This window comes from Acartia tonsa, chromosome 2 (genome assembly GCF_053477335.1).
Source record: "Acartia tonsa isolate MP-2025a chromosome 2, ASM5347733v1, whole genome shotgun sequence".
NCBI lineage: Eukaryota > Metazoa > Arthropoda > Copepoda > Calanoida > Acartiidae > Acartia > Acartia tonsa.
In genome coordinates, this window is record NC_137261.1 from 52,605,043 (window position 1) to 52,628,075 (window position 23,033).

General features: G+C 31.3%; 1 protein-coding gene across 1 annotated transcript; it reads right to left on the minus strand.

Annotated features, from left to right (window-relative positions):
- On the minus strand, positions 1–22,756 carry LOC145312608 (uncharacterized). Its single transcript, XM_080151866.1, has 8 exons — positions 22,690–22,756; positions 21,838–21,909; positions 20,836–20,912; positions 19,869–19,914; positions 19,137–19,205; positions 7,227–7,431; positions 4,070–4,133; positions 1–109 (listed from the first exon to the last, which is right to left on the minus strand). The coding sequence occupies exons 1-8, from the start codon at positions 22,747–22,749 to the stop codon at positions 1–3; spliced, it is 702 nt and encodes a 233-aa protein (XP_080007992.1). The 5' UTR covers positions 22,750–22,756.
- Between the last annotated feature and the right edge of the window lie 277 nt (positions 22,757–23,033).

Consider the following 23,033-nt stretch of genomic DNA (forward strand, 5'->3'; position numbering starts at 1 on the left):
TCAAAAGCTCGAATTTCCTTGTGTGTTGGAAGTATTTTGTTCTTGTTCTCCCTCCTCCTCTTCTTGGTCTGTATCTGGTTCTGCAATACTCTGCAGAGAGTCACAAGGTCTAAACACATTTATTGATGTACACTCCCAACAATGATAAACCAAGTTACCCCTTGAAGATTACAATTATTGTTTGAAATTATTAAACAATCCTAGTTGGTACTACCTAATCAATATTAAATAACAGTCCCGAAAGATTGGAAAAAAATTTGAGGTCCTGTTTAAAAAACTTTGGGGAACAATAAAATTTACAGTACAATGTTCCCTCACTACCTGGGTCATAAGTGTTGGTCGCTAGCGTCGTATAGATGAGTTTGCTGAAGACATTTATTTTTTTAAGGGTATGGTACAGCTTCCGATAATAAAATAAAAGAATTAAACTACATTTTATGAACACTAGACAAAATATTTACACAAAAACTTGGTGTCAGCTCAAATTTTACTAAAATGTCTGTTTCTAAAACAATCAAATAACAAAATCTATATTTAAAATTAAAATGATTTAGATATTCCAATCACATAATGATTAATACAGGTTATATTTTCAATTCACATTTCTTTTGATTTCACCTATCTATAAAATTGTAGTCAGACAGACTAACGTAAAATTCCCCTTGTCATTTAAATTCAAAATTTGATAAAAATGCAAGTAAAATGTCGAGACATCAATCAAAAACAATTTTCTACATTTCATCAATAACCAGGGAGGGAGAGGATAGTGGACTGTAAATTATGCTTGTCTCCAAAGTTTTAGGGATACGTTCTTTTATTCATTAATTTAAAAACTTTGGGTGATTTGAAAATTTTGATTGGCTAGTACAAACTAGTTTCCAGCTTATTTACCTATAAATTTATCCTAATAGGAAACATCTTTAGATTTCTTAATTTAAAGTTCATTGTCTTATCCCTTAAAATCCCTGACATTTCATCAATAACCAAACCAATAACAAAGGGAATTATAAAATGACAATGATTATGAAACCGGTGACAGTTACCCAGTAGTTTTTAAATGTACAAGTTAAAAAAGTACAAGGGCAAATATTCACTGAAATATCGCTTCTAAAATTTGAATGTTTTTTGGTTTAGTAAATTTTAGAAAATACACTTTACAAAATAATTTGCAAGACTCGAGAAAAATCCAGATGTACATAATAAATACTGTACAAATCAAACCCTCATGTTTCCATCGATCATATCAAATAGTAACTAAACTGACAAAAATTTGCAATTATGAAATTGTTTTAAATCAGAGAGATGGGACTATGGGCTGTTTATTACACTAGTCCCTAAAGTTTTATAATAACGTTTTCTTATTCATTGGCTTAACAACTTTGGGGATTTGAGTGATTTTTGATTGGTTGGTTATTAAATTGAATAATCAAACTATTTACCACTAATTCTAATCTACAAAAGGGAAATTTGTGTGTATTTATGTCAATTTATCGGCTATTGTATTATCTCTTTATATACCTGGTTTCAAATAGATATTCCCCTTATTATCAACAATTATTAGTAAATCCAAAAATTATAAAGTAACAGAATGTTGATCTGGCTGTTTTAATTAACATAAAAACGGCTGGAAGGATGAGGATAGGGTAGGGGTTCTCGCGGTCGTACGGAGCCATGCGTCATGTTGGAAGGGTGACGCAGAGATTTCATATTCCAGATTTCGCGATTTGAGAAAAATGTATCTTTTTATTATAGCGAATTAAATAATTATGCAAGCATCGCTTTTATCTAATAGAGAAAAATCCTAAATTAAATAGGGAAAACTGAGATCTGATATTTGCGTCATACTTATAACATGAAGCATGACCGCGTACGACTGCGAAAAATGGCATTTTCTGGAAAACTCTGATTTTTTACTTCGGAATGCTTTGCGGTTTTTTTTTACAATAAAGAATAAAAGAATGTCTAAAAGTAAATAAATAGGGTATTATTATAGTTACAGTTTACACTTCAATTAACTTTTGCTGTCTTGACTCTGTCTGGCCAATAAATGTATTAGCATAGATATATAATCCAGTTAAATACCTGGATTTCTTGTTGAGGACTTTTTTGTCTGCTAGCAAATTGCTAATGCTCTTTTGTGGCGACTTGTTAATATTTCAGACGCTATTAGCTGACACTATTCAAAGACCAAATTGAATGTCGGCACTAGGTCCACGGGTTGGGGACCTACAGTTATTTAACCCCTTCCCCTATAAGAATATGTAAGCAGTCGCAATACATTGTTAAATTATTTTGGATTTTTAGGTTTCGGTCATTATTTTTTTTCTAAAAATTTCTTCTCTATTAATATTATATGTTGCTAAAAAATCTTCGTCTGATAGGAATTAATTTTGAAATTGAACGAATTATTGTATTTGATCGACTATCTAGTATGATAAATCTATTGGACTCAAATTAATTTTGAAGTTGAACGGATTATTGTATTTGCTTGACTATCTAGTATAATAAATCTATTGGACTCAAATTAATTTTGAAGTTGAACTGATTATTGTGTATACTTGACTATCTAGTGTAATAAATCTATTGGACTCAAATTAATTGATATTTTGGTCAGGAACGAAAAGAAAAAACAACTTTATGATTAATTCCTCAATGCCACCAAATTTACAAGGGTTAAAACCAGGCAGGAAGGGTAGACAACGTTTTATTATTCTTTTGCTTAAAAATTTTAGGAGTGTTATTTAATTTTGATTGGTTGACTTATTACGTTAAATGTCCAAACTTTTCAACCACTAATTGTAATCTACAGAAGGGATAATATTGTTGATGTAAATCCATATATCGGCCATAATCTTATCCCTTTAAACCCTTGATTAAAACTCTAATTTTCTTCTTGTAGTGTAGATACTCTATAATTATGTTTTATCCGTCGTATGTCCGTTTTATAAATTTTACTATATTTTTATGTTTTTTATACCACCTTCATATTCTTTTTAAAAGCGAATCTTTTCTATAATTAGGGTCAGTCCGTCCGTACGTCCGTCCGTCCGAGATAGATAGCTTTTATTCATTAATTTAGGCATGTTAGAATTGTCCTATTTATTTCAAACTTTGCACGATGATTCCTGTAGTAGTTAGGTACGATTTGAAATACGTAGCAACTCTACAATCATTACCAAAATTTCCGTATGTCCATTTTAAACATGTTGATTTTTCTACTTTTTTAACAACAAACTTTTATGTGATCTAATTATCCTTTTGATCTGATTTTTGGTATACTGATTCCTGGGATAACAATGTATAATATTACAAGCAAAGCAACTCTATAATCAAGTCCTAAAAATGTAAGTTAGTCCATAAACATTATCCTGTAACAAGAGGTTTTCAACAAATTTACAGCTGCGTTACTTTTGGACATAATTTTCCTTGTTTAATTAAAAGTTAAAACAAAGATGACAGTATCCATAATTAGCGAAACATAAAAAGTCATGAATACACAGACAAAGATAGTTATAGAGCAAATATTAGCATCGTATTTTAGACAGCTTTTCATGGATATTAAAATGACAAAAATTATAAGATTAAAACCTGTTTTCTTTCATTTTTCAGTATGGCTCGGAACTGGTTTAAATACATCGGATATTAATCGGTTATACTGAGCTTTAAATCGTTTAGTGGTGCGCTGAATTGGGGCGATCCAGTTCGGCGCACCTAGATATTATTTGATTTCAATCTTTAAATCAAAATGGAATGGGCGAATCAGCGTGCCTAGTGGCGCGGTACTCGTTGAGTGCCATTGCCGCGCCAAACCGGGGTGAACTGGATCGCCCCGATTCAGCGCACCACTAAACGATTTAAAGATCCTGCTCTGGAAAAATAATGAGATAGAACGTGGTGATAACTAATAGAAAATTACAAAGCATTTTTTTATCATATAAATGTAAAACTATGTCTTATAAGGTAAAATTTTACTTTTTCCCAAAAATATAAAAATAGACAAACACACGTACATTACGAATTGAAGAGCAGCTTCGCTACTAAAATTTTATGAAATAAAAATGGTGCTGACCTGAGTTGTTGTGAAAAAGCTTGAGTTTTGTCTGCAGCGGAAACCAACAGTTGATAAACCTCCTCTGGAAAAAAGCAAGGATTACTACCAGGGAGCTGGGAGGGGACATTGGACTGTTTATTCACTAGTCCCCAAAGCTTTTTATTAATGTTTTCTTATTTGAAGGATAAAAACTTTGGGAACTTTTAAATTTAAATTTTTTGGTTCTTTAAGTTGAGTGTCCAAAACGTTCAACCACTAAATTCAATCTACAGAAGGGTTATTTTTCTGTATTATCATTGGGGATGTTGTACAACACTTTATCTGCTGATTTTTTATCCCTTTGGATCTCAGGATTACTACAACATCCATAAAAGCGAAGCCTAGTATACCAGACAGACAAACGAATATAAAGTTATTGCAATTCTAATATTAAAACAAGGATGACAACATCCATAAAAGCAAAGCTCTGAAATGGAAGGACAAACGAACTTTAACACTTGTAGATTGTGAGAACTGAATTAGCGGAATATTAATGCATCAGTACAAACAATATTGTAAGTAAATTTGTTGCAAAACTGCATAAATAGATAATACTGTTTAATGACATACTTACATTTTTGGGACTTGTTTATAGAGATGCTTTGCGTATAACATTGTACCTTGTTGTAATAGGAATCAGTTTAAAAAAAAACAGAAGAATCGGATAATTTTAACATACAAAAATTTGTTGTCAAAAAAGTTAAAAATCGACATGTTTCAAATGGACGTACGGACATTCTGGTATTGCTTATAGAGTTGCTACGCTTTCTAAATTATACCTAACTACTACAGGAATCATCATGCAAAGTTTGGAATCTATAGGACAATTCTAACCTGTTTAAATTAACGAAAAGAGCCAACTCTCTGTGACGGATGGACGTACGGACGGACGGACCGACCCTAATTATAGAAAAGCTTCGCTTTTAAAAATTTTATTGTTAAAAAATTTAGCACCTCCTAAAAAATAGTAATGGGCGACTAAAACTTGCAAAATATCTTTTTAGAATCATCTCGCAGATTTTATATTAATCTTTTTAGGGTTGCTTGTTTTTTTTATGCAAATTTCAAATAGACTTTGAAATTCTAATATGCCTAAATTAACGATTAAAGCTATCCGTTATAAACGTAGAGAAGGAAGGCCATTTTGAATCATAGAAAACCTTTGTTTCATATAGAGTCCAACAACCTGGTAATTACCAGAATTGGGTGTACAGATAAAAGCTTATGAAATAATTTAAAATGTGTACAAAATTGGTTTTAAAATATCTGATTCAAAAGGGTCAATAATTATACAAAATTCTAAATAAAGTCTTTTAGGAAATTAATAGGAGATCTAGTAATATTGATGGTCACAGGACAAACGCAGGAGTGACTGACGTCCGAGTATCTAAAAAATTAAGTTAATTAAGTATTTCTTTACAGGCTAGGAATTTTAAAAACCTATAATAGTTATTTCTCGTATCGTATTATAAACGGCTTTCCGCGGATATAGAATGTACAATTATAAGATTAAAACTAGTTTTTTTAGCCCCGTGGTGCCGAAGGCACCGGCTAAAAAAACTAGTTTTAATCTTATGATTGTACATTTCTATATTCGTAGAAAACTGGATATAATACAATGCTAGACATAGTTTTTTCGTATGGATGAGAACCGGTTCCTATCCACCGGATTCGAATGAATACGAGAAAATAGTTTAAAATAGGTTAGGTGAAGTGTTCACTCTGACGTTTGTCACTAGGACCACATTTATGAAATTTTTTTTCATTCGAATCCGGTGGATAGGAACCGGTTCTCATCCATACGAAAAAACTATGTCTAGCATCGTATTATATCCAGTTTTCTACGAATATAGAAATATACAATCATAAGATTAAAACTAGTTTTAATCTTATAATTGTACATTCTATATCCGCGGAAAGCCGTTTATAATACGATACGAGAAATAACTATTATGAATCTGTATAATTTAGCGCAATGTACTTCCAATGATCAAAATTATTCTTCAAACTTTCAAAAAAAAATACTAATGTACTGTAAGCTTATAAATTCTTTAAGTCGCAATTTTTTTTTGTATTAATGAAAAGTACTTCATAGAATTGAATTCATGAAATTATACTTTTTTCAGGTAGGGAGGGGAAATTGGACAGTAAATTTTCTTGGTCATGCAAAGTTTAATAAGCACGTTGGCTTAAAAACTTCGATAACTTTTATCAAGTCTTAATTGGTTGATTCGAATTATCCGTGACCAAACTCTTCCAGTCATAATTCTGCTTTAGGGGTATTTTTATTTCTTATAATTGGGGATTTACATCAAATTATCTACCATTGTCTTATCCCTTAAGATCCCTGACTTATTTGCAGAAAATGCCAATCAAAACAAATGGGAATAACATTGCAAATATTTCCGCATGGCAACTAATAATCAAATTATTTACAATCAGTTTTCATAAGAAAAGAAAAATAACTAATTTTTGACTTCCAATAAAAAATATTTTTAAAAGTACAAAATAATAATTTCGGTTCTATTTTTTCTCCAAATATTTGCAGACAACACAACATTTGATTGCAAGCCTTATGTCTTACGAAGGCCTGATTTCCAATTGATATCAAGCATTAATAAAGCATTGGGCTGAAATTCGAAACAATACCCCTTGGACAAATAAGGTAATGATAGACATTCAGTAGACCAAAAAAAACACAGATTTAATTAAAAGTGCAAGGGCAAATAACCTCTTATAACTAAATTCGATTAATTTAAATTAATTCTAAAAATTAAAATTATATTTGTTTTAAGAATCTCTTATTTTTGAACATACATTTCATAGAACATTTGGGTATAGTCCCCTTTATGGCAACGCCTCTTAGGGGGCGTTTCGTCGTATTTTTACATTAGCTTTTTTCCTATTTATAGCACCTTCGGGGGGCTCTAACACTGTGGAGCCAATTGCCTAACCCTGCGGGACAATCATCTAACTAACCTCTTAAAATAACCTCTTAAAAGCTGCTGTGAAAATACGACGAAACGCCCCTTATGAGGCGTTGTCACGAAAGGGTCTATACCCAAAAACTTTTGTTAAACCATGGTGTTCAAAATATGTATTTTTGAAACCCCGACTTAACTCATGACTCACTTACCTGTTGTGCTAGGAAGCTGAGGTAGAGTGGAGAGGGACCTGAACTTTCTGTTAGGATTCAGAAGGTTGGCAGTTATGGACAGCGAGTTACGTTTACTTGACAACGCTGTGCTTCCAACAATTGAGTTACGTTTACTTGACAACGCCGAGCTTCCAACTATTGAGTTACGCTTGCTTGAAAACGCTGATCCGCCAGCCAGAGAGTTCTAAAATAAATAAAAATACTTCAAAAAAACTAGTACAGAACTTTAAAAAACACGTATGACAGTAGTGTAGCTTTGAAATGATCAAAGGACAAAAAGACATACGCTTTCATGAATGTTGTCATCCTTGTTTTGTAGGGCTAATGTTGTTACATAGAATCAATCCCTAAAATTTACTTTTACTATAAATTAAACTAATGTTCAATGATAAATTGATATTGGGACATTTGACTGTACATTACACTGGTATCCAAAGTTATATAAATACGTTCTTTCTTTCGTTGGCTTAGAAACTTTGAAGACATTTATTAAATCTTGATTGGTTGGTAAAAACTAATAAATTTAACAGAATGGTAATATTGTTTAGGTATGTACATAGATTTGTAATATCCCCTAAAATCCATTTAAGGACGTACGGAGATGGGTTTTTAAAAGATGCCGTTTTTTGTCTCGACATTTTTTACGCTATGAATAACAAGCGCGGCATTCGCGAAATCTAAACAGAGTAAACAAATTAAGAATTCAAAATTTTAAAATTATTATTTTAGCCATTTGTGTAATGTCTAATATAGCTCTAAAAAGATATATTAATTAATATGCAGCAAAAATGGATTTAAGATAATTTGTTTTTCTTTTATAAAGGCTGTACCAACCAAAGCGAAATAATTAAATAAATAGTTGTTATTCATAGCGTAAAAAATGTCGAGAAAAAACGCGGCATCTTTTAAAAACCTATCTCGGACAATCCATAGCAAAATAGAGTTACTCAAATGAGATATTGTCTGACTCAACCAATAGGAGAATACTAAAGGAACATACAAGAGATCTCATTGGTTGACATTGTGTACACATTGTGTTACATAAGTGCATATTTTTTTCATTTGGTTCGTTTAATGAGTCAGCTATAAATTGTCGCATATTTTAGGATTAAGCTTTTCCTGGGTAAATTAATTCGTGTAAAAAAATCATTCCCTTGTATTATGTATATGTACAAAACATATATTAAGTTAGTTGTGAAATTCTTTTAATAAAGTTTGTTTCGTCTCAAATTTTGTCGCCCGTATCTAGTATATAACAAAATGTAAACAACAGTTCTGTCTGCAAAAATTCCTTTTAACGAAAAAATGGGGTCAGTTGGACTATCTAGATATACTATGTCTATTCAGTATTCATAGCAACACGATAGTACATAAATGAACCACTTACTAGGAAATCTTCTAAATAACTAAAGTTTAAAAACTTGCTAAAATAATCCAAAATTGTATAAGAATACGCAAATTATAATTCATGGCAGCTAATTAACTAACTACTAAAAAGTATTAAGGAACAAGGCATCGACGAGAAATTGATATAAATCCCCAATTATGAATACCCAAAATTGTCTATTTGTAAGTTTTCAAAATTTCTAAGCCAAAGAATGAGAATATTAAACTTTGGGGACCAGCATAATCCCTGAAAAAATCCAGATTTTGATTGATTTTGTGTCCTGGTAAGTCTGGCAAACTTGTTGCAATAATTATACTCATTACCTAATTTTTAAAAGCGAAGCTTTTCTACAATTAGGTTCGGTTCGTCCGTCATTCCGTCAGTCCGTGACGGTTAGCTTTTTTCGTTAATTTAGGCATGTTAGAATTGTCCTATTGATTTCAAACTTTGCATGGTGATTTCTGTAGTAGTTAGGTAGAATTTAGAAAGCGTAGCAACTCTATAATCGTTACCAGAATGTCCTTACATCCATTTTACACATGTTGATGTTTAACCTTTTTAACAGCAAACTTTTATGTGATATAATTATTCGATTGATCTGATTTTGGGCATAGTGATTCCTAGGACAACAAAGTACAATGTCATAATCTTCTACCTAGACTCTATTCTATTCTATACTTTATCTTTTTGATTTGTATTCTGATTATTCAGTTGTGACACTGTACAAGTGTTAATGTTCGTTTGTCCTACCGTTTCAGAGTTTCGCTTTTAAGGATGTTGTCATCCTTGTTTTTCTACAAAATCATGGTAATCAAAGCTAAATTCGCATAATATTTTATTAATAAATGCACAAAAAGAATCCAAATTGCATTAAAGAATCGGTTCTTGATCTTAGTATAAGTTTATTCGCTTTTATTCAATACAATAATGTACAACATGCTGTAAGTTTTAACGATTAAACTTTTGATTTTTAATAGCCGACATATGAAATCACATGGATGAAATAAAAACAGGGTTAACAACATTAATAAGTAGCAAAGCACATAGCTTAAAATGTATCATTAAAGACCTATTAAGAATATATGCTTATTAATATGGAAATTTAATTTTGATACAATTAACTACAATCGCACTACAAAGTACAAATACCTAATATATATGAAAATTTAATTTATATATCAGACCACAAACATTAAAAATATATAGAAATCTGTTGTAAGAGACAAAAACTGCTGAAAAGCAGTGTAACCGACCTTGATGTCTTATACTTAAATACTTAAACTTAAAATATGCTACAATGGGAATGTGGACATTTCCATCTTGAACAGGAGCCGAGACAAATACGTTTTCCCAGCCCTAGTATCTAGGTCTATCTATATAAAAGATAGCCTGGAACCATTTCAATCTAGAAGTAAAATATCCTAAAACTATCCCGGGACTATAAAGCTGCACTAAAATGGAGAACTCAATAGGTTCTATAGTTATTGAAATCTTAACCTACAAACAAAAATACCTTAGTATACTTTATATAATAGGATGTACTACAGAACGTACGTGTATAATAATGTGACTCACTATAATTAAGTTGCCTACCAAACTTTTAAATTATTAACTTTTGACATTGAACTAATTCTTACATAATGATAATGCACTCCTCTATAGATCACTTATCAATTATTACAATATAGTTATATTATAAATTTAAAACCTTTTAGTTACCCCCATGGGTCTAACAAAACTGGTATTAATTCGTATAAAATTGTTTGTAATTCGATGCTATACATGATTTTCCAGTATGGCTGAGAACCGGTACTAATCCACCATACTGGAAAATATAGTAAAATTATGCCCTTGGCTTCATAACAAAAGAAGTTAAATTCAATTTTTATTTAACAATAAATGCTACAATTTTTGTTTTGTAAAGGCTGCTACCCTATTATCTAGGGGTAGGGCAGAAATAGTCTTAAACCTTCCCATGGCCTTTGTGAAGCTATTCTTTATTGGAGAACTCAATTAGTTCATTTATCATATATCTCATTTTGGATATTGTCATCCTTGTGTAACTAACAAATATTTCGACAATTCCCGAAAAGTTAAAAAAAATTACCGCAATCTAATTGCATAACCATCTAACAATGTGTTATATAATACTTTGTAATTATTCGACCTCTTGTAGTAATTAGTCTCTTGATTAGCCCTGTATCATTGCGTTCCTACTATCGACTGAGACCGTATTTTTTTTACAACAAACTTATTCATTACATTGTCTCAAAAATATATTCTCCCCCTCTCTCAAATAAATACAGTAGCAACATGGTCTGACAATGAGCTGTAATTATAATTTGATAATTTTGTATTGCATCGTATTGTAGACGGCTTTCTGCGGACATTAAAATAGTAAAGTTATAAGACTAAAACCAGTTTTGTTAGACTTGTTGGCCCGAACCAAAATGGTACTATTTCTTTGATATTTATTTTAATATTTGTGGAAAATTGTCTGAAATACGATGCTATACATGATTTTCCAGTATGGCTAAAACTAGTTTTAATCCAGCTGATATCAATCGGTTTTGAAGCCATACTGTTAAATTATTTCTGTCATGAATGATCCTTATTCATTAAAAAACACATCAAATGCTATATTAAGTTCGAAGTGTCTAAATTAGGTTTTAATTTAAAGTTTATTAATTTTGGTAAGTTATAATTGACCTATCGATTTTAAACTTCTGTAACAGTTAGTTACATTTTATCAACACTAGCGGCTTCGCCCCTAGCCTCTAGGGGCTTTTCCCTAAAGGTTCAGGGGAGAATTAAAAATTTTTTTTTTTACATTTTTTTTAGATATTTTCTGTATTTTTAACTTTTTATAACTCTTTATAACATTTTATATCTCTTTATAACTTGTTTATATCTGTTTATATTTATTTATATTAATTTATATTTTCTAAACCCTTCGAATTTTTTCTCTTTTTTAATGTTTTTTTTAAAGATTTCTTTGCCATTAGCCTTTTTGGGGCTTTGCCCCTACAGGAGAAGGAAGGTTTCACAATCTTTTTAGATTTGAAAAAACAAAGTTGAAAAGAAGAAAAGAAATTTTAAAAGAAGAAAAAAATTAAAAGTATAAAAAGATATAAAAAATTAAAACATATATAAAATTATATAAAAACTTAAAAAACATTAAAATTAGAATAAAAATACAAAGAAAATTTTTTTTGGGGGAAAATTTTCATTTTTTGGGGGGGTTTGGGGTGTCCCACCCCCCAAGAAAATAGCTTAAAACCACCACAGGACCAATAGGTATATACCCTGAAGAGTAGAACCCAATCGGTTCAGTGGTTACCGAGATCATAAGCTTCAGACGGACAGACGGACATACATCATTCTACTTTGTATTATAGATAATAATAATCAACCATCTGATACTATATATCGGATTTTTTAAACAAAGATTCCTAGGACAACAAGGGTTAATATTCTAAGTAAAGTATATATACACTGATACAGTCAAGTTTAAAATTTAATATGTCCTTAATAAACAGTATCATATTTATATACAATTTTATTAGACTGATTATTAAGTTCTGACATTCTACAGGTGTTACTGTTCGTTTGCCCTACCTTTTATTTTTAGAGATTCGCTATTTTGGATGTTGTCATCCTTTACATCAGTATTTCTTACAACCTTTAACAAATATATTACTAGAATTTACCCGTTTTATTAACAATAAAGAGACGCAATATATATATACTCTAGCCTCTAGGGGCTTTGCCCCAAGAGGTTTAATCAAATCAATTTTTCGTATTTTAGATTTAAAAGAAAATTTGAAGAAAAAAATTTGGGGGGGGGGTGAATTTTTTTTTTTTTTTTTTTGGGGGGGGGGGGTAATCAACCCCACTTTTTTAATTTTAGTTTTAAAAAGAAAATTTTTTTTTTTTTTTGGGGGGTGTATTTTTCATATTTTGGGGGGTTGAGGGTGTCCCATCCCCCAAGAAAATAGTTAAAAACCTTCCCGGGACTTATGAGAAGCTACCCTGTAAAGGAGAACCCAATCGGTTCATCGGTTAGCGAGATCCTTCGCTACAAACAGACAAACAGACAGACAGACATCGTTCTACTTTGTATTATAGATATCTATATTACAAAGTAGATCGATGTCTGTCTGTCTGTTTGTGTGTTTGTGTGTTTGTCTGTTTGTTTGTAACGAAGGATCTCGCTAACCGCTGAACCGATCGGGTTCTCCTTAACAGGGTAGCTTCTCATGGGTCTCGGGAAGGTTTATAACTATTTTCTTGAGGGGTGGGACACCCCCAACCCCCCAAAAAATGAAAAATCCCCCCCCCAAAAAAAATTTTTTTTTTGAATTTTTTTAACTAAAATTAAAAATGAGGGGGGGGGGGCACCCCCCCAAAAAAAAATTTCGCTCACCCCCAAAATTTTTTTTAAATTTTTCTTTTAAAATCTAAAATAAGAAATTTAATTATTAAATTCGACTCTCTCCTCAAGTCCCCCTAGAGGCCTCTAGGGGCGTAGCCGCTAGTATGTATATATATAAACACAAAATAAGAGGCAATAAGAAAATTTTGCAGTCATGGAAATGGTGTTTGCTAAAAAAAATTTACTAAATTTTTTTTAAAAAGATAGAGTTATACTTACTTTTGTTTAGCTTTAAAAAAGTGACAATAGGAAAAATATAAATCATGTTTTTTTAGTTTGATTAAATCTACATTTAATTAAATAAAGTTTGTAATATCCAATAAAAATTCAATTAAAGTCCCCAATGCTTTTAAAATAACAAATATTAAAACGTGTTTTTATAAAACATCGTGAAACAGTATCATTTACAGCTCAATGCCCCCTTCCTCTATGTCAGTAGTAGATTAATAGGCCAGCCTGTAATGCTAATAATTGATGGCCCTAATCTTGGAATGGTTTTAAGCTAGTTTTCACAATCTTATCCATCCTCCTCTAAAGACCAAGGACGAGGAAACTAGTTGTTTTTAAAAAATTACAATTATTATTCACTTTTTGGTAGACTATTTGGTAATCGTAAATAACCTCGTATAAATAAAAAAATATGATGACAGCCACCTGGTAGACTTAAAATGTCCTTAAATTTGAAAATTTAAAAGGGCAAATAAATAACCACTAATTTACAATAGGTTCTAATAAACTCTTTTTGTACATTTTAGTCATAAAAAAAGGAATTCAAAATAATAATAAAACTCAAAAAACCGAAATTGTACAAAATATGACCCTGCATTATCCTATGCCACAACAAAATGAAGTCATGCAAATAATAGATTATTATATTTAATCCTTCCGGAGGGTGTTGGTAGCCAGATAACTCAGTCTTGAGCGCTTTTTTAGAAGCAAAGCTTTTCTATAATTAGGGTCGGGATATTTAGCTCTTTTCGTTAATTTAGACATTTTAGAATTGTCCTTACGAATTTAAACTTTGCATGATTATTTCTTAAACAGTTGGGTACGATTCAACAACCCCATAATCATAACAAGAATGTCCGTACGTCCATGTAAAACATGTTGACTTTCAACCTTTTTAAGAATTTTTTTTTATGTGATATAATTATCCTTTTTTCGTCAGATTTTTAAAATACTGATTCCTTTTGCAACAAGGTACAATGTTATAAGCGAAGCATATCTAAAATCAAGTCCTATAAATGTAAGTATGTCCTTAAACAGTATCTTGAATTTAAGCTGTTTTGGAACAATTTTACTTAAAATTTTGTTTAAAAATTATAATTATATTCTGCTTATTCAGTTCTGACAATCTACAAGTGTTAATGTTCGTTTGTCAACTAGTTCAGAGCTCCGCTTTTATGGATGTTTAACATCGAAACTGCCATAAAATTACATTTGTCCATCTGTCTGTCAGAAATATGACTGATATTTCATGATAAAATTAATTTGACTAATATATTGGGCATCTAGACCACGTCTTCATTTATTTTATATCCAATAGATCTTAAAATTTTGATATAATTTTCTATTTTGAACTTAAAGCATTTTGTGGTAATATTTTGAAGGGTATTGACCATCTACAATATATAACTTACTTAGTCTACCCTCTTATTTTAGTAAATTACTTTGCATTAGTAGTTTTGCTTTCTATGGATGTTATCATCCTTGTTTGTTTGTTAGTTATTTTTTTACATTTCTGGATACTTATCCTTGAAATAGAAGCAAGGATGAATGTACAGGATGTTTCAAGAAAAATGTTTAAAAAAACTTGATTATGCATAGAAAAAACTATATAAAATACTTTAAACATTTTGAAAACCTGTTCTGGGACATTTATGTTACAAATATTTAAAAATTATTATTTCAACAAATTTTGCCTTAAAAACCGGGTTTTCCAAAGGCGTTATTGTTGAAGAATTATGGATTTAAAGGTTGTGCAAAAAATGCGCACATTTTTATAATTTAACTTGCGCAGCTTGTATTGATTGTAGACAAATGTTATGCATACTCTTAGATTCGTCATAAGCTCTAGTTTTGTATATATACAATTCCTGTGCTACATGCAGAATAGGAGCTACATGGTAAAATGTTCCAACTTATTTAAAACTTTAAAACCTTTTTCTTACTTTTTCAACTTAGCTCCTACAAATACACAAAGATAATACTTATATTTCCAAAAACTAGAGTTTATGACGATTCTAACGGTATATGCAATGCATAATTAAATTTTTTGAAAAGACATTTCTCTTAAGACACCCTGTAGGAAAACATTTCAAATACGCAATTTGGTTTTATTCAAAAGCATTTTCTAACAGGTATAAGGTATAACCAACAAATGAAACAAATATGAAATAATATTTGGGGGGCAAATGGAGAGGTCATCAATTTTACGATGTGTTGCCCCCCAACGTATGCTGGAAAACACGTATAGGTTTCGTGATTTTTTTCCGAATTAATTTCGTTATTAGTATAAGCTGATTTTCTAATTAAATATGATTGTTCAATTTAGGTGATTGATCTAAATCTTACATAGTAATATTAGATAGAATAATAATAAAATGCTTTTTATAGGTTTAGTCGGTTTAAGTAAAGGTTATAAGAGCCCCACAGTATTAAAGCCACCCGCAGGAGCCAGACAGTTTTTTAAAATTTAAAATTAAAAAATAATGGATTAGTTGCTCAAAAATATAATTGCTTGAGATCATATCTTATTTTAGGTAGAGTTGGGCCGGATACTTTTTTGGCCGGATACCGGATATTAAAGGAGCAAAACCAATTTCTTTATCAAAATCGGCTTCTGTTTAGCCGCCGACTACCGGTACCGGTACCGCCAAGCACAGCTGCCACTGCCAAAAATCATGTTTTGAGATTTCAAATATAAAATTTTCAAAAAAATTTCTTCTACTTTTAAAAATAAGAAAATAACAGAAATTTAAAATTTAAAAAGTAGGGATTTTTGTAGTAAAACATAAAAGATTATATCGCCGGATAGTTTCAATAAACAATATCCGGCCAGATAATTAAAATGGCCGGATATCCGGCCCAACCCTAATTCTAAGGTTCTTGGAGTGAGTTTAGTTCAAAACTTGGACCATTAAGCTTTTTTTCCTTTGGTTTTGGTGATTTTAAGAAAACAACTTGTGTACTACGAAACTTTTGTTTTACGGTTTTTTTTACGTAAAACAATAACATAAAAGTCAACAAGATATTTTCATAGAAATGATTTCTTTTTGGAAAATTAGAATTCCTAAATATAAAATTTGTATTATTTACTTGATTAATATAGAAATTTTACTTGGAATAAATGAAAATATACTTGTTAAAAGCGAAGCTTTTAGAAAATTAGGGTCCATATGTCCGGACGTCCGTTCGTGTGTTAGGAATAGATTTAAACGTTAATTTATGTATGTTAGAATTGTCCTATCGATTTCAAGCCTGTATCCTGTATTTACGTGATTTACGGGAGACTTGCCTGCTTGTCAAGTGTTAAAATTCGTTTGTCCCACAGACTGATTTAATAGCTTCAATTTTTTTGTATCCTTAATTTTATGTAAAAAATAAATCCCAATTTTGTTTAAAATGTTAAATTTATGGTAGTTTTAAAGGTTTGGACAAACTTTATAAATCTAAATCTTAATAAATTATACATACATAATGCGTAATAAATGAAGTAGTGTAAAATATACCCATATAAATCTGTTTTAAAGGTTCCAGGACAAACGCAGGAATCTCAAACGTCGGAGTGGACAAACGCAGGAGTGTTAAAAAATCAATTTAAGTAAGTATTTCTATACATATTAGGTTAGGTTAAGATATGATTGTACAAATAACCCCCCCGCAGTGGTTAGGCATTTAAAAACCTATAAGATAGTTTAAAATAGGTTAGGTTAGGTTAAGTTTCACTCCGACGTTTGGGACTCCTTCATTTGTCCTTTAGACCTTTTAGACCTTTTAGAGTATAAATAAATTTAATGTAAATGCAAAGTTGTCTAAATACAGGAAATTTTATTTCGATAAAATAGCATTTTAAAATCTTTAATAGACATACTAAGAACCGAATCTTCAAAGGAATAACCATTTTAACTATATTAGTTAATTACATTTATACTATATTTGAAATGGACATCCGATTTCACAATTGTACAAGGAATCATATGCCAAAATTTAAAATTGAATATAACTATTATAAAAAGACGAATTAACTAACAAGCTATCCGTCAGAGACGGACAGACCGGCCTTAATTTCAAAAAAGCTTCGCTTGTAATTATAATTGTTAATTAAGGAAAAATAGCAATGTTCTTGTTTTATTGACAAACTTTGTCGCTTTCCCTCAAAGTGCCTAGTGAACACAGACCAATCCCTCCCCTACTTTTAAAATAAATTCAAAGAATGTAGGGGTACCTATATGCTATACACGAAAAAGTTATTTTATTAATACGTAATTTATTGGTTTTTAATTAGTTAAGTAATATAAGATCACAAATACAAATTGTTGAAATATAAAATTAGAATAGTTATTTCCGCATCGTATTATAAACAGCTTTCTGCGAATATAGAATGTACAATTATAAGATTAAAACCAGTTTTTTAGCCCCGAGGTGCCGAAGGCGCGGGCTAAAAAAACTGGTTTTAATTTTATTATTGTACATTTTTATATTCGTAGAAAGCTGGATATAATACGATGCTAGACATAGTTTTTTCGAACCACCCTTATTTCAAATATAATTCAAAATAAGAAGTGAGGGGGGGGGAGGGTGATTCGACTATGCACATTATGGAAAACCGCCAAAACTTTAGACACACTGACATGCATATTACATATTACATAAAAAACTTTATTCCACAAGAATAAAAAAAACTTTTAATGAATTAAGCACATCGACAATGATCTTACATTAAAACTTTACTTGAATAAAAAAAAGCGTAATAAAAACTTCTTACCCTTCTACTACTATTTCTAAGGTTATTCAACGCAATTTCAGTTCTAAAAAAAGTAGATGTATTATTAATTATATTAAAAATACAACAATATAACTAAGATATAAAGTATAACAGTGTCCATCTGACTGATGCTTATATTCTTGGTAACCTTTAAAACGATTGGGCTCTAATTTTCAGGGAATATGCCTACCAATCATACCATATCAATACAGGACGGTTAATATTGACGTACGGACAAACTTTATATCCCAACTACTGCAGACAATGAACCTTTAGATTGCACGACCTTTACCCAGGGTAAAGGGAATGATATTCTGACAACTCTAAAGGAAAATTTCCCCACAACCCCTTTCCCATTTTCCTCCTCTTCTTTCCCACCCCTCATCAGTTACATGACAAAAACAAAATATATCACCACATACTTTATAAGGTTTCGTGTTTTTTTTTTTGTAGAATTGATTGTTAGACTGGCTACCCCTGCCCTTTAACTTTCCCCTCCCTCTTATTAATTAGTAAGTAAATGTAAGTAAATGACATAAAAGAAGAAGGTTTAATTGTCCATAGTTATGACACACTTAGGGCCGAGATTTGAACCTACAACCTCCCCAACAACAATCGGATACGTTACGAAGTAAGCTACAGACGAGGGTTTTATTCTAATTTACTTTGAATGGTAATAATTTACCATTATAAATGATTTAAAACCAATAACAATTTTAATAAAATATTAGAGACTAATTATTTTGGAGGGGAGTAATTTTTTCTGAGGGTGATTGCTCTTTGGAGGATGGTGATACCTTTCCCCAAATAGTTAAACACACTTGAGGGGGGGGGGGGTATTTTAAAACAAATAATATTCATTTAGGTGTGGGTAGTTTTTCGTATGGGTGATTTCTGGTAAGGGTGGTGATAACCTTCCCTAAAATAGTTTTAAACCTTCCCAGGACCTATGATAAGCTACATTGTAAAGGAGAACCATATCGGCTCAGCGGTTAGCGTGTACTTCGGTGCACTAACACACACACAAACACACACACTGACAGATATCATTTTCCTTGATTATATGGATTATATGAATACTTGCCTTAATTTGACATCTTGTTTGTTGAGTCTTTGTGTGGATCCGGCAAGCGCGTTGTTTCTTATTTCCTAAACAGTATAATTTTAATAATTTTTTAATTATATGAGTCTTACAATAAACTAGCGTCTTTGTGCCAAGCCTCTAGAGGCCTCTATGGTACTACAAAGAACCCGGTACTATTTATAGAATTGTTCTTAAAGCTCTAGAGACATTATCAAAAAATTTCCACAAATTATTTCTCTGGCATAAAAATCAGCCGCCTATCAATTTAATCACACTTATCCTGTCGCTGTACAGACAAAACAGACAAAAAATTGGTTTTATATTAGCTTCGATAAAATAATAACTTTGCATTATTTAACAAAATATCGTATATGAGGACCAAAGTTTTCTGCAAAATGTAAGATTGAATTATAAAAAGTTTTCATTAAATATCACAGCAAGACGACATTTAGACACAAAAACTTAAATTTATTTAATTTCTGGTTTGTATTCTATATTCAATAAGGGATCTAAAGTAATAAAACAATGAACGATAAATTGATATTCAATCCTAATGATGCAACACAAAATTACCCCTTCAGTAGATTACAATTGGTGGTAAAACATTTGGACACTCCATTTAATTAGCCAATCAATCAAAATTCAATAAAAGTACCCAAAGTTGTTAAGATAACGAATAAGAAAAGTTACTATAATACTTTCTGGACTAGTGTAATGATATTTCCTACCTTTTGTTTTTCAATTTCTGTGTAGAGAATATCACATGCTCGTTTTCTAAAAGAAAAAACATATAAATATCATCCCAAGTAATGTTTTTTTTTTTATATCTGAAGCTTATGATTACTGTACTGATTCAGTTCCCTTTATTAAGTAAGCTTTACATAGATTTTGTGGTGGATTTTAGCTAGTTTTCAAGCCTCTCTGCGAATACTAGTGACTAGCGTAGTGACTAGTACCTAGATAAAAGGACAGGTTGCTTTTTAGATGAAGCTTTTTAGATGAAGCTTTTTAGATGAATAAAATATGCTTCTGAAATTATATCAAATGATTATCTGATAATTGATCATCTACTGTATATATTACTATATTTTGGTGCTTCGCTTCTTATAGTCGCTGTCATCCTTGTTTTATATATTGTAATTGGCGTTATCCTCTTAGAAATTTTTTTTTCAATTTTTTTTTCAATTTTTTTCAATTTTGTACCCCCCCCCCCCCCCCCCCCGACTATCGACGAACAACTATTTTAGGTTAGGTTATGTTTTAGGCTAGGGAGCCGAGCGTTGCGGCTAGGCAGGCAAGGGGGCCGAGCGCTGCGGCTAGGCAGGCAAGGGGGCCGAGCGCTGCAGCTAGGCAGGCTAGGAAGCCGAGCGATGCGGCCAGAGTTCATAGTTCGCTGGGGGGGGGGGGGGGGGGGGGGTTACTTAAATTTTCAATATTGAAAAAAAAATTTCTAAGAGGATAATACCTTGTAATTTTATAAAAATGGACCTATCATTACTTAGATCTTTCACCAGATAGTCATGTTCTCTAATAAAACAAAACTTGCAGCGGTCTAAAATAACAAATCCCCCATTCACCCACCTTTACCTAATCCCCTAGTAAATGATAAAACAGACCAAAAAACGAGTTCCATGTTAGCAATTTCCCCTCTGACATAATATCCACGTATTTTTTACATCCATTAATAAAACTAACCTGTCACTGAGTTCATAGTATCCAAGTATTCTGCCAAAACTTTTTCCATTTTCGTCCGTGGCATTGTAGGTATTGAGCTGAATACAAAGGGAGGTCATTTTGCAAGTATTTTCCGTAAAGTTGGGTGCAAGCTTACTGTCAAATGCGGTTTTATGTCAAACTGTTATTAATTTTGATCAAACGCATATTAAGAATAGTTTGACCTAATTAGCGCATTTAAATTCAATTTGAAGAATACAAAATTACCCCCTTTAATAACTAATCTATCATTTATATTTTTTAGGATTTCTTTTCCTGTATGGCTTCAAAACTGCATAATATCCGCTGGATTAGAACCGGTGCTAAGTTTTACTAAAAAATAATGTATTGTATTTTAGATAATTTTCAATGAATAATATATAAAATAAATATAAGTTCCGTTAGCCTTGGCCTTCGGCTCCTCGGGGCTAACAAAAATGGAATTAATCTTATATCTTTTTGTTTTTCTTTCCATGGAAAGCTGTCTACACTATAATGTTATATGTAAATAACGAAAATTCTGTTAGCGGATTTGTTTTGATCAGATGAGAATGAACAAAATATACACGAAACCTTTTCTGATATCAATATTCTAATGTAATATTAGTGATAGACATCAAGTAGACCAAAAATAAACTCAAATTTAAAAGGATTTTTAATAGTGGGGAGGATATCTAATATTTACAAAATATTTACTGTACAAATTCGGTCCCCAAATATGACTGTCACCATTTTTTATTTTCCTCAGAGAGAGAGTGGGCAATGGGCTTTTTATTACACTTGTCCCAAAAGTTTTAAATTAACGTTTTTTATTCGTTGACTTAAAACTATGGAGACTTCAATGAATTTTGATTGGTTGAGTGTTCAAACGTTTCAACCACTAATTTTAATCTGCAGAAGTGGTAATTTTGTGTATCATCATTGGGGATCTACATCAATTTATCAGCCATTGTCTTATCCCTTTAAATCCATGTTGTTCCTTACCATAATTCCCATCTTATGATGAGGTAAGGTACCACTAAAAAGAATTCCAACATCCGGTATATCTGGTCTTTCCTAAAATTAATAGTTATTTCTCGCATCGTATTATAAACAGCCTTCCGCAAGTATAAAATGTACAATTATAAGATTAAAACTAGTTTTTTCAGACCCAAAATGCCGAAGTCACGGGCTAAAAAACTGGTTTTAATATTATGATTGTACATTTTTATATTCGTAGAAAACTGGGTATAATACAATGCTAGACATAGATATTTTCGTATGGATGAGAACCGGATCTAATAAACCGGATATTAATCGGTTTCCAATGAATACGAGAAATTAAATTAATTTTGCTTTTTACTCATCAAGTATCAATGGATTTATTATTATTTAGATATTAAACCAAATTATCATGTATTCTAATAAAATAAAACCTGTGGAGGGCTAAAATAACGATCCCCTTCTCTTCTACTGGATAAACGAACTGATCAATAAATAATAGGGGAAATAGCAACCTAAATTAACGAAATTTTTCCCTCTTTCATCCATATATATTTTATCCCCATTCAAATAAGAAAATAAACCACGATTTATTATTGAAGTTTGTTTACTTACAACCGCGCATCTTTGGGCCAGATCAGATGCAGATTTTTCAATATTTTATATATTAATATTGAGGTAGGAAATCGGACGGACGGGCTGACCGGCCTAGTGAATTATAGAGTAACTTCGCTAATAAATAGCAGTCTAATAGATAAACATTGCAAGGGTCGATAAGAAGCTTTAGAGAAAAGCCATACCGGTCTACGCACCAAGACTGACAAACATCCTGTTACTTTAATAAAAAATACTTACACTATCATCATTGTAATATGCTTCCTCTTCTTGGCAGGGTACTACTCTGTTTGCATACATTCAATCTGAAATATTCAGGGATATTAAGGAATAAGACAATGGCAGGATACAACTCTGTGTTTGTATTCATTCAATCTGAAATATTCAGGGATATTAAGGGATAAGACAATGGCAGGATACAACTCTGTGTTTGCATACATTCAATCTGAAACAGGAGATTTAAAGATAATTTACGTTTTCTTTTTTAAATTAAAATTGAAATAGGGCAAAGTGGAAAAGGTACCTTCACCCTCTCAAGAGAAATTATTTTACGTTTCCGTTTAAAAGTTTTAGTGGAGAGGCAA

Excerpts from the sequence above, each read along its gene's own strand:
- LOC145312608 (XM_080151866.1), bottom strand. The coding sequence starts at position 22,749 with ATGTATGCAAACAGAGTAGTACCCTGCCAAGAAGAGGAAGCATATTAC. Across the intron at positions 19,206-19,868 it reads CAGAAATTGAAAAACAAAAG|GAAATAAGAAACAACGCGCT; the intron begins GTAGGAAATATC and ends TATACTGTTTAG. Across the intron at positions 7,432-19,136 it reads AAGATGTCAAATTAAGGCAA|AACTCTCTGGCTGGCGGATC; the intron begins GTATTCATATAA and ends TATTTATTTTAG.